The 12,111-nt window shown below is 47.6% G+C and overlaps 1 protein-coding gene across 6 annotated transcripts in view; it reads right to left on the reverse strand.

Moving 5' to 3' along the window:
* The window catches only part of MICAL2 (microtubule associated monooxygenase, calponin and LIM domain containing 2), a 219,157-nt gene that overhangs the window by 123,974 nt on the left and 83,072 nt on the right, over positions 1-12,111 (reverse strand). For all 6 annotated transcript variants that reach the window (XM_060159652.1, XM_060159651.1, XM_060159648.1 and 3 more), the window contains 4 exons: positions 10,372-10,579; positions 6,347-6,463; positions 4,866-4,967; positions 876-1,031 (listed from right to left, as the gene is read on the reverse strand). In XM_060159652.1, the coding sequence (XP_060015635.1) occupies positions 876-1,031; positions 4,866-4,967; positions 6,347-6,463; positions 10,372-10,579 (583 nt within the window). The remainder of the gene's footprint in view (positions 1-875; positions 1,032-4,865; positions 4,968-6,346; positions 6,464-10,371; positions 10,580-12,111) is intronic.

The raw sequence follows: 12,111 nt of genomic DNA on the forward strand, positions 1-12,111 counted from the left end.
TCAGGTTAAAAAGAAAGGGAAAAAATCTTAAATTTACTTAATTGGGAGCAGGAATTTCATCCCTCTTCGCCCTCACCCTGCTTTATTTTTTCTCCACTATCCTTACAGACCACCTGACATGTTATTTGATTATTGATGGTCCCTCCGCAACCCATAGAATATAAGCTCCGAGAGAGGGGGTTTGCTTGTTTTGCCCACTGCTCTATCTCACGCCCTTGAACAGCATTTGGCACATAGTAGGTGTTCAATAAATATCTGTTGAGTAAATGAATGAATCCCTTCTTTCTTCAAGTCCCATGGTTTGGGGACAACTGATGCCCCTGGGTGAGTGTCGTGCCCCACCCCCGCCCCAGCATCTGTGACTGTTCCTGAGGGAAAGGGCAGCGGGTGCACTGATAAAAGCACCTATGCTTCTTCAGGGACCACCCACAGGTTACTGGCTTCCCCTCAGAGCGCTCCGGGATCTCCACATTGGCGTCGGGCCTAGATTCACCAGCCTGCATTAGGATGGTTTCCGTGGCTGTCCCTCCCTAGACAAGGAGCCACTATTGGGAGGGTACCGTGTCAACCTCGACTGTGTATCCCATGACATTGAGTGCGGGCATTCAATGGGCACTCAGTAAATGTCTCCTGAGTAAATAAATGTTTATCTATTTTCATGTACAACATCTAGAACTTTCCCTCAAGAATCCCTCTTGTCCCCGAAGGAATCCTGCCCATTATTAATCCTAAAGAGAAATCCCTGCTTCCACTTTATCAGCGTGAGTCTCCTGTTCCCAAGATCTGGGAAAGCTGAGTGCCCTCCTCCCCCAAGCCCTGTACGCTACAGAGAAGCATGGACGATGGCCTGGTTTGGAGAAAGGTGAGGGTCCCACCTGTTTCTTCTTTAAGATCCTGAAAAAATTTCTGATTGAAGATGAAAGCCACGCCGCTAATCTCTTCCACCTTGGCCTCAGCTGTGCTGTTTCTGTTTATGAAGTTGGCGGTGATCGCAATAGCCAGCTTCCCACGGAATTCTTTTCTTCTGAACCCTGTGGGAGGAAAATGGGAAAAGTGGGTCTTTCTTCTGGATTTGGTGTGAAAACTGGAAAAGATTACTGAGAAAGCTATTCTCAGATGGCCGACAGGCCACTGAAACCAGAACTTTGGATCTAGAGAACAGGCGGCAGGCAGAAATGCTGAGGTTTGTCCCCGAGGAGAAAACCCGTTGGAGGCCTTTCAAAGTCTGTGGGACTTTTTCCTTTTCTAAAATCTATAGGACCAATTATCCTGGTTAGGCTTCCACAAACAAAAGGCTAAACTGCGCTTCTCCAATGGGCAATCATAGGGCTCATCCTTTAGAGGATGTGTTAGGCATTGCTGCAAGGAAGTCTCATGAAAGACTCATCTGCACTTTAAACTTATACAATTGAAACTACGTTGTCAGCATTTCTCACGGTTTCTTTTTTCCCCCTTTAAACAGTAGAATCATGAGATTGAATTCCTGTGCAACAGAGATTTTAACAAATTTTCTTTCTACTTCCAGTCCATAGTGACTGGCACTTAGTACACAGTCAATAAATGTACAATGAATAGATGGAACTCTAACTTGCAATTATTTTAGTTCAGTGATTAATCGAGGCTCTTACAGTTTTCAACGGTATACATTGAAATCGCTTTTTAATGGCCGTAAGAATTCTGCACCCAATTATAATATGGGGTTTTTTTCCTCCCACGCCGACAGGCAATTCCAGGAGAGCGGCTGGGTGTCCTACACTTCAACTCAATTCTGACACTATCTACTCAGAGATGGCATCAGATCCCACAGGTTAAGGGCTCAGTCCCACCAGATTGCCCCCCACTTCAGATGCCAATTATAAGCCCATGTTGTCACCTGTGCTTCTGACTAACCAGCTATAGATTGTAGGTTCAAGGACTCCCTCCTTGGATTTGATTAATTTTCTAGAGTGGCTCTCGGAACTCAGAGAACATTTTACTTCCTAAACAACTCGGGAACAGCCAGCTGGAAGAGATGCTTAGAACAAGTTATGGGGACAGGGCATGGAGCTTTCACGCCCTCTCCAAACAACGTGTTCACCAACCCGGAAACTCTCCACACCATCTCCTTTGGGTTTTTGTGGAGGCTTCATTACAGATGTCGGATTGATTAAATCACTGGCCATTGGTGACTGAACTCAATCTCCAGCCCCTCTCCCCTCCCAGGAGGTCAGAGGGTGGACCTGAAAGTTCCAACCCTCTAATCACTTGTTTGGCGCCCCTGGCAACCAGTCCCCTCCCTTCCTTAGGTGCTTTCCAAAACTCTCTTCATTAACATAAACTCGGTGTGAAAAGGAGCTTGTTATGAATAACAAGACACCCATTTCACCCTTATGGCTCTGAATTGATTTCAGGAACCACGGACAAGAGGCCAAATACCATAACAAAAAATGCTCCTATTTGCCCTTATCGCTCAGGAAATTCCAAGGGTTTGGGTAGCTGTGCCAGAAAGGGGACAAAGACCAAATATAATTGCCTTATTATAAACCACACTATCACAGGCAGTTGCCCAGAGGATCACAAGCAGGTGGTCCCATTTCAGTAGACCACCTCCTCCTAATCCCTTTTCTTTTTAGCATCTGTCTTTTCCTGTAGCCCTGAACTTCCCCTCCATCCCAGGTACTGCTGTTTACTTTGCTTAATGCAAGGCATTTGTCTTGCTAGCAGACAGAACCATTGGCTTCAGCACCTGTGGGAATTCCCCTCACATTGGCTTACCAGACACTGAAGCCTCTTGGTGATTCCCACACTTCTTTGTCAAAAATCCCTTTGAGTAAAAAACTTGGGTTGGGATTCCCTGGTGGCGCAGTGGTTAAGAATCCGTCTGCCAGTGCAGGGGACACGGTTTCGAGCCCTGGTCCGGGAAGATCCCACATGCCGCGGAGCAACTAAGCCCGTGCGCCACAACTACTGAGCCTGCGCTCTAGAGCCCGTGAGCCACAATTACTGACCCTGTGTGCCACAAGTGCCAAAGCCCGCGTGCCTAGAGCCCACGCTCCGCAACAAGAAGCCACTGCTATGAGAAGCCCGCACACCGAAACGGAGAGTAGCCCCCGCTCGCCATGACTAGAGAAAGCCCGCACGCAGCCACGAAGACCCAACACAGCCAAAAATAAAATAAATTAAATAAATTAATTTAAAAAAATAACCTTGGGTTTCTATACATTACTCCCTCATTTTGGTTCTTCATTAGACCTTTGTGGAAATGGTCAAAATGGCCACTAGTCTCTAGTATCTAACTGGGGTGATTTTGCCCCCCAGGGGCATTTGGCCAAGTGTGGAAATGGTTCTGGTCGCCACAACTGAGGGTGCCGCTAAGCATCCTACAACGCACAGGACAGTCCCCACCACAAAAACTGGCCCCCAATTGCCAACAGTGCCCATTGAGAACCCTGCTCTAGTCTGCTTACCTGGTCCTCAGTTGCTCAAGTGGTTCTCCCCCTTCCTGCCCTGCTTTTCATGTTCACAAAATATCAAACCATCCCTCAAGGTGATCATGGATCCTGGATTTTTATATTCACACTTACAGTTTTCTCAAACCATCAGAATGGGCTCAAAAATTCTAATAGTACAGCATTCAGGTTGGCAGCTTAAAATTTTTGTTTGATATCCGTTATTGATTGCTTGGGGCGAGGGAGTGGGTATGGAAGTGAAGAAAGAGGAAAGGAGCAGCGGGTGTATAGCAGGTGGGAAGTGCCTCAGCTAGGCAGACTACGTATGCATCCTGAGTTCTGTGAGATCAGCCCTAGTTTAGGGAGGGTGTTCTGTCCTCAGAGAAAGTGCCCTCCCCAGCAGACATCTGCAGCCTGCAGCCCTTGAGCAGGACAAGCTCAAAATGCAGACCTGTCGGGCTTCCCTGGTGGCACAGTGGTTGAGAGTCCACCTGCCGATGCAGGGGACACGGGTTCGTGCCCCGGTCCGGGAAGATCCCACATGCCGCGGAGTGGCTGGGCCCGTGAGCCATGGCCGCTGCGCCTGCGCGTCCGGAGCCTGTGCTCCGCAGCGGGAGAGGCCACAACAGTGAGAGGCCCGAGTACCGGGGGGGGAAAAAAAAAAAAAGCACACCTGTCCCCAGTGCAGGAGATGCCATGCGGGACCACTTTGTCCTCAACCCAGGGTCTTAAATTAGTACAGCTGGTGCAAATTAGTATAACCTGTGCACCAATTAACCTTAGGGCTGGGGTGGAGGTGATTGAAGGCATTTCTCCACAATGGCATTTCTTCCTCTCTCAGCCTGAATAGATTCTTCCCTAAAAACATGTTAACACTTCCAAATTTAGAAGTAGAGAGGCACTGTTTTGTTCTTTGACAGTTTGGGCAAAACTTATCTTACTGCCCAGCAGTGAGCATGCTTTAAAGTTATGAGAAGAGATGGGGTTCTCCTTCTGGGGTATTATACTTCACAGTAAACCAGAACCATGAAGAGTATGAAAATGGTTCTCTTAGTTGGAAGAAGTAAGTATGAAAGCGCTTAGCACCATGGCTTTCACACTGGCAGATGCTTAGTAAATGTATGTTGATTTTTTCTTTTAATTTCCGTGGTGCTTTTCTTTTATAAAACATTTTTACATTTTCCCAGCCCTTATAGCAATCTTCTGAGAGGTTCTATTACCCATATTTTATAGTTGGGAAAACAAAGGTTCAGAAAGTATTAAATGGCTGTTCTCTAAACACGCAGCCTCACGCACAGCAGGGCAGTCTGGCCTTCTATCAAGACCCCCATCCAGCTTTGGCACCTACCATCTTGCCCCCCTTCTCCACACCCTTCCTGATATACCCTTTCCCACTCCCATCCCTCCATCCTCAGCCCCAGGAAGAAAAGTCTTCACCTTCCAGCGTGTTCCTGCGGCCATCGGCTCCAATGATGACATCAAACTCAAACTCTGACAGAGAGTGGTCTGCAGGGAGAAATTCTGCCCGCCAGCCAATTTCTGCCAGGACAGAAAAATGAGATGAGTTGGCAGTGAGAGATGGCAGGACAGAGTGATTACATGCCCTCTGTGTTGGTCGTGAGAAATGGATAATGCCACAGGTAGGGGCACCCCAGACAGAGGCTCCAGCGGAAAGACCCAAGCTGTCCAGATTCACACTTGAATTTGGAGTCCTTCTGGCTTTAGCTTCAGTTCAATCCAGGACAAGGTAAACCAGCAGTGCTAACTCCACGCCTGGTTTTACTGGTTTCTATAAAGGGTGGGAGTCTAACCTAACGATCCTCACACCAGTCTCACTTGCACCTTATTTATCTCAACAGATTCTACCATGTTCTCTCTGTATCCCCCCATTCCTTGGTCCCCTCCCATTGCTAAACAGAACTAAAAGTTTGTGCAGGGTATAATGAAACCAGCGTGAATTACTACTTTATTATGCTCAAACGTTCTTGTTGGGCAATACACAGTCTTTTATGAAACCATTTTCAGGTGCAATCTTGCTGGTTACCCATAATTAGGATTTAACACCCACTAGGGGTCTGGGAAAGGTTAAGAGCACACAGGTCTCAAAGTTAAATTACAGCTGCTGTCCTGCCGCAAAAGCCAACTAACATCTCCCCTAAATTCTCAATATTCTGGGCAGAGGATGGGAGAAATCAGAGTTGTAACCTGCATGTGAAACTATGAGGTCCCTGACATGAAGCTGGACCAAAAACTGAAAGCCCGGCCCAGCAGCAGAAGAGTTTGATAGTAAGTAAGATACAGAGGCATCATGAACAAGCTCTCTGACCATGATGTATATAAAAGATCAGAATTTATATAAATATACTAATAGGAACAAGAGATGAATTACTAAATAAGACATACCTACAATGGGTGAATTTTGTGGTTTGTAAATTATTCTTCAATAAAGCTCAAAAATATTATATACTAAATAATATTTTGAACATTTATTTCATATTTGCTCTGGAAACTTCACTTTCTTTACTGGATTTTAAAATATCATGTGGGTATAATAAGTGTATCCACATATCTATGTGTGTATGCACACAGCTTGAAGAGTATGCGAATGAACTTTACCAGACAACCGAATCTATGTCTTTTTCCTACTTACTACTTAGACTTCATCTGTCCAACTACCGCCTCGTAGTGACAGGGTAACCAAATTATATGTTAAATACTTAATAATAAATCCCCTGGGAGCTGAAGAGCAAAGCTCAAGTGACAGCAGTGGTCCAAAAAGGTAAAAGATCCTTTGATGAAATTATGCCAAACGGCTCTCAGTAAGAATAACCTTAACAGGAACGTCCTCTAAGAGCTGCAAATATGATTTCCGTTTTGCAATATCTGATTTCTAGACCAAAAGGAAAATTATACTGTACTTTGATTTTCTTGATCTTCAGGAGGCTCTAGGACCTTCACGAACTCCACATTCACATGGATTTCAACCCCCAATATCAAGGCCACCTTGAACAGGATGAGCTGCAACTGACGAATACCTGAGGGGAAGAGATGAACTGTCAGTAGCAATGTCTGAGTGCCTCCTGTATACAGAACACTGTATTATCACTGCTCAGTGATTTCTGAGCATAGCAATATAGAGGCATGCCTCCTTTTATTGCACTTTGCTTTATTGCACTTCCCAGATATTACATTTTTTACAAATCGAAGGTTTAAGGCAACCCTGCATCAAAGCAAGTACTCCCGGTGTCATTTTTCCAACAGCATTTGCTCATTTTGTATCTCTGTGTCACGTTTTGGCAATTCTAGCAATATTTCAAACTTTTTCATTATTATTATGCTTGTTATGGTGATCTGTTATCAGTGATCTTTGTTGTTACTATTACAAGAAGATTACAACTCACTGAAGGCTCAGATGATGGTTCGCATTTTTTAGCAATAAAGCATTTTAAAGTTAAGGTATTTACATTGTTTTTTAGACATAATTCTGTTATGCGTATATACTGAAAAGACTATAGTATAGTGTAAATATCACTTTTATATGCACTGTAATTCATGTAACTCACTTTATTGGGATATTCGCTTTATTGCGATGGTCTAGAACTGAACCTGCAATTTCTCCAAGGTATGCCTGTACCAATAACGATCATTACTGAGCACTAATTATGTGCTAAGCACTCTGTGTTCTCTCATTTAACCCTTACAGTGCTTTCTCATTTAACCCTTACAGTGGCCCTTCGGAGTAATTATTCTCGTTTTATTTTTTTTCTAATGAAAAAAAAATTTTTTTTTTTTTGGCTTGCCGGATCTTAGTTCCCCAATCAGGGATTGAACCCGGGCCCTTAGCAGTGAAAACATGGAGTCCTAACCACTGGTCACCAGGGAATTCTCTATTCTCATTTTAGAGGTGAGAAATTAAGGCTCAACAAGCCTAAGTGACTTGCTCAAGCTCACACAGGAACAAAACTGGAATGTGGACCCAGATCTGTTTCCGAGACTGTGCTCTAGCTGTTAGGTAATCCTCTAACTGTGCTCTAGCTGTTAGGCTCTCTCCTTCCTGGCTCCTTCTTGAACCGGGCTGTGGGTGTGATAAAGTGAAGATGGAAAGAGGCGTAAACAGAGAGACGGCAAAGAGCCAATACGTAAAGTCAGAGAGCAAACGGCTCACCCTGTGGGGGACTCTACCTAAGCTCTCAGCCATCCAGGGTAAGGGGTGGGGTGGTGACTCCTCCCCACAAAGCTGGGCTCATGGTTTCCCACCTCCTACCCACTCTCCTAAACTCCCCCAAGGAGCGGCTCCTTGTTTCTCTATTTTGTTCCTGCCATTGAGTACAAATGGGCATGCCTTCAAATACATTTCTGAGAGCATAAAGTTTCAAATTATCTGTGGGTCCCTCTGTATTTTGTGGGCTTCGCTCATTTAACATTTATTGAACAGCTACCATGTGTCAGGTGCCATGCTAGGCCCAGGAGACATGGAACACTGTCTAACAGAGGAAACATGTGTAAACAGAATGGGGCAGGGCTTGGGGGCTGGGGGCAAGGTGGGTTGCAGAACAGGCCCTGAGCTGCAGTCCTGAAAGCCAAGGGAGGAGGGACCAAGATACCAGATCCCATGGAGAGATTAAGAAAATGAAGACTACAGGAGGCCAGGGCACGGGAGGTTGGGAAGCTTCTGGAATTTCTTTAGCACAGTGGCAGGAAGAAATCAGACCGCAATGGAAGGTGGCATGAGTAGAAAGTATAGGCAAAGTCTATGTCGCCTCTTTCTAGAATAAACACTTTGAGATGAAGAAAAGTAATGGGCTCTATCAGAGGACTGGAGGGCAGTGTGAGGTAAGGGCAGGTGAAAGGAGGGAAGGAAAGCAAGAGGGCCTAGAGTTGGAGAGGAAGTGGCCAGCTCGGCCTCTGGCCTCAGGGTGGGAGGAAGGAATGGGTACTGGGGAGAGGCGAGGGCAGGAGGAAGGAGGGGGGGCTGGGATGGGGAGTGCCCGTCAGCACTGGGAACTGGAGGAGGATGCCGACACAGGACAAGTGGGGAATTGCGGAGCAGTGCCGAGGACCAGGTCACAGCTGGGGCTGGAGACCATGGGTCAGTCTGAAAGGAAGCCGATCAGCTGGGGCTTAAAGAACCCAACCCACCTCCTGCCTGGAAACAGGCCGTGGGGGAGGCCTGGCCTCTCTTCACAGTTTCAACGTTCTTCGTCTGTCTGGTTTTGGCACCCAGTAGGTGCTCAATAAATTCTCCCTGCCTCTCTTCTCGCAGGTATTAGAGCTGCCCTTGACAATGATCACTCTGAACGTTCGAATCTCCGTTCCAGTCCTGCCAGTGCTTCTGCATGCTGGCATATTTCCAAGGACTAGGGGTTAAATGGGGGCCCCATTAATGAGGCAGTGAGGGGCTCCCGGCCGTCAAGGCAGCCTGGCAGCCTGGGACCTCCCAAGACCTCCTGATGCCCGGCTCTGCCTCTCAGCAAGGCTCGATGGGAAAGTGGTGCATAATGCTGTCATTCTAGATTGGTACCAATATACATTCTTCTGTGGGTGGTAAGGAATATCTGGAAAGCTGACACTGCAGCTTTCTGGGCAAATCCAAATTTCCTTCCAATGGACTCTTGGAATTTTCTCATCCCGGAGTGGGAACAAACCCTGGGCCACTGCTGGTAAGTTCTCCTGTATCTGACTGAATCACACCCTGTCTGGCTGATAATTCCCTCCAGTTGTTCCCACCCTAACCCTACACCCTTTTCCCATCAGTGCCTGTGCTCATAAGAACATGGCTCTCAGGGTTCTCCTTCCACTCACTGGTTGAGAGACTGCAGCTCTGAATTAATTCTGGTTTAGGGATCCCGACTGCTTCTTGCTCACTGTACCCCACTGAATGCAAAGCACTTCCTGAGCACCTACGACCTGCCAGGCACAGAGACAGCACATTTCACACGTGACCTCATTTAATCCTCTCGGCCCTCCTGGTAGGCAGGCATCAATCACATTTAGGGGAGACAAAACTGGGGCTGGAAGAAGATAAAGAATCTGAGCCAAGTCACACAGAAAATGGACAAGACAGATCTTGGACCCAAATCTGTTCAAATGCTTGAACTCTCTTTAACTTCCCTTTTATGAGTCATGATTGCGGTATATAAAATGGCTCAAGACCTCCTCCCTGCAGAGCATGAGGAGGGAGGCTGCTCTTCCAAAGCCTGTCTGCACAGATCTTGCCTCGAGAGACCCAGGCCTAAGTAACGTCAGAGCGGGAGGTCTCGGTGCTCACCTTGCCCCACCTAAGCATTCAGGGATGGCCCGGGACCTGAAATCCACGTTCCCAATTCCCTTTCTTTTCTGGGTGAACCCCCATCACGATGGCCTCTCTCTTTTTAAAGTTCAAGGAAACCTGGTACAGGATCTGTCAATGGTGGCATTCCTCTGTTCTAAAACCTGCCCTGGTTCCCCAACCAGGCAACACGGTGTCCCAACTCCTTTACCCAAGAGGTCACTGACAACCCGGCCCACTGAATGGTTTTACGTGGCTCCCTCTTCTGAGCTCCTTTAGCAAGTCTGACTGCTCTGTTAAAGCACATTTTATTATTGACAGAATCTCAGTGAGTTCTCTGAGGGTGCAGACTCTGTTACTTACCTCTGCCTCTGTTTCCCATATTTCATTCATTCATTCAACAGAAGTCTATTGAGCATCTACTATGTGTCAAGTACTCTTTTATGCCCTGGAGATACTCTGGTGAATGAGACATACCATGATCCCTGGCCTCATGGTGCTTCCAGCCTAGTGGGGCACAGCACAGGGCCTGGAATTAAATGTCTGCCAGTTGGATGTGTGGAGCCCCCAGAGACCTGCAAGATGAAATATCCTGAGGTCTCCACAATGTGGAGATATACCCCACCCAGGGTCAGCCCCCTCCCCACATGGGGTGTCACCAGTGGCTCCACTCACTGATATGGTCGATGGAGCCGGCACAGAACTTCCCATAGAACTTCTTGGCTCCCAGGCCTCGCAGGTCATGGATGGTGAAAGGCCAGAGGTGCAGCACGTTGTTCCGGGAGAAGGTGTCCCTCTTCTCCACCACGACCACTTTGGCCCCCAGGTAGGCAAGTTCAATGGCAGTGCGCAAACCACATGGTCCTCCTCCAATGATGAGACACTGCAGAGGGGAGAGAGGAGAAAGGCACTCAGCAACCTCTAGCCTTGCAGACACAAGCCCCTAGTCAGCAGCGTAACTGGGAAGCAAACCCCCATCCACCCAAATCAACCAGGGAGTGCAAACCGAGCACCTGTTAGGACCCGCCATTCATCCATCCGATGTACGTTACCTGTGGGCCTACCACACACCAGGCACTGTGCCAGACGCCGTGAGGGACACAGAGGTAAAAGGATTCGGGGGAGGCACAGGAAGATACACGTGAGGTTCAGAGTTAAACTGAACTGGGCTTAAATCCCAGCTCTGGCATTTAACCTCTTAGTTCAAGGTGGATGGAGAAAAGGACACTTTGGGGGAAAGGAGGGAAAGGAGAGAAAAGAGACAAGCGTTGGTCTGGAACTAGACGCCGAGAGTCTGAAGTGTCAAGTGAAAGAGTATATGGTCTTGGCCCTGTAGGCAATGGGGCCATGTGGGCAGAGGTGACAAAACAGGACTCTGTTCAAGTCCCATGCTAGGTCTCAACGGACCCTGTCACACTGAACAAGACAAGGGTCCTTCCCCAAGGAAGCTACAGCCACTTAGGAAAGAAGGGAAGACACATAATGACCTACCAAACTAGTTATGCTGGGCAAAAGTCCTTCCATTCAAATAAAGTCTTGTGTGCAGCACCAATCCAATAAAAACGGGAAAAGGGTGATATTCTGGCTGCGAGACATCCCCATGCAGCAGCCTGCCCTACTCCCAGGCAATTCCTGAACCACCTTCAAGAGGCAGGAGTTCAACTGGGGGGTCTAACTAACTGGGGATACCCCAGCAAAGTCACAGGGAAGGAGATCTGCATCCACACCCCACTGCTTGACATTGCACATGCATCTGGAAACATCCCTTCTGCTTGGGATCAAAACTTATCTTAAAAAAATGCATTCCCCTTCCCCTAGCTATATTCCATCATCCAGTTATCACTCATCTGGGGCCTCCAGACTCCCAAAGGGGAACTGCAAATAAGCATATCAGAAGCTCCCACACCACAATCAGTGTGGCTTACTCGTTGGAACCTCCCAGAGAGTTGGTGGAAACTCTGTTAGGGGAAATGAAGTCACCGCTGAGATACAATTCACTCCAGAGACAGGGAGCGGGTATACAAATCCTTTTGCTTCCTTTCTGGTTGGAGCTGACTGCAGAGAACCAACTCCCCCAAGCACAGCTTCCCTCTTTATCTCACACCCCAAACAGCTCCTCTGGCTCAGACATAGCCAGACCATGACGGGCATTTCAAAGCAAGACTCCAAATCCCGACACTCTGAGGTTGGTTTCGGGGTTAAGTCTAGATTCACTGCATTTCTTTGCAGTTAGCGCATCTTTTCCTGTTTGCTGAGTTCTGCCACTCCCGGGCCAGGGATGGAGTGGGGTGGGAGGATGTGGGGTGAAGAAGGGCAGGAAGGGCAGGAGGGCAGGAGGGGAGCCCTCCTGCATCCTTCTATCATCCACCAGGCCTGACCCAGCACCGCTCCCGGGGCCAGGCAGGGGACCCCATT

The sequence above is a fragment of the Lagenorhynchus albirostris genome, chromosome 9 (assembly GCF_949774975.1).
Source record: "Lagenorhynchus albirostris chromosome 9, mLagAlb1.1, whole genome shotgun sequence".
NCBI lineage: Eukaryota > Metazoa > Chordata > Mammalia > Artiodactyla > Delphinidae > Lagenorhynchus > Lagenorhynchus albirostris.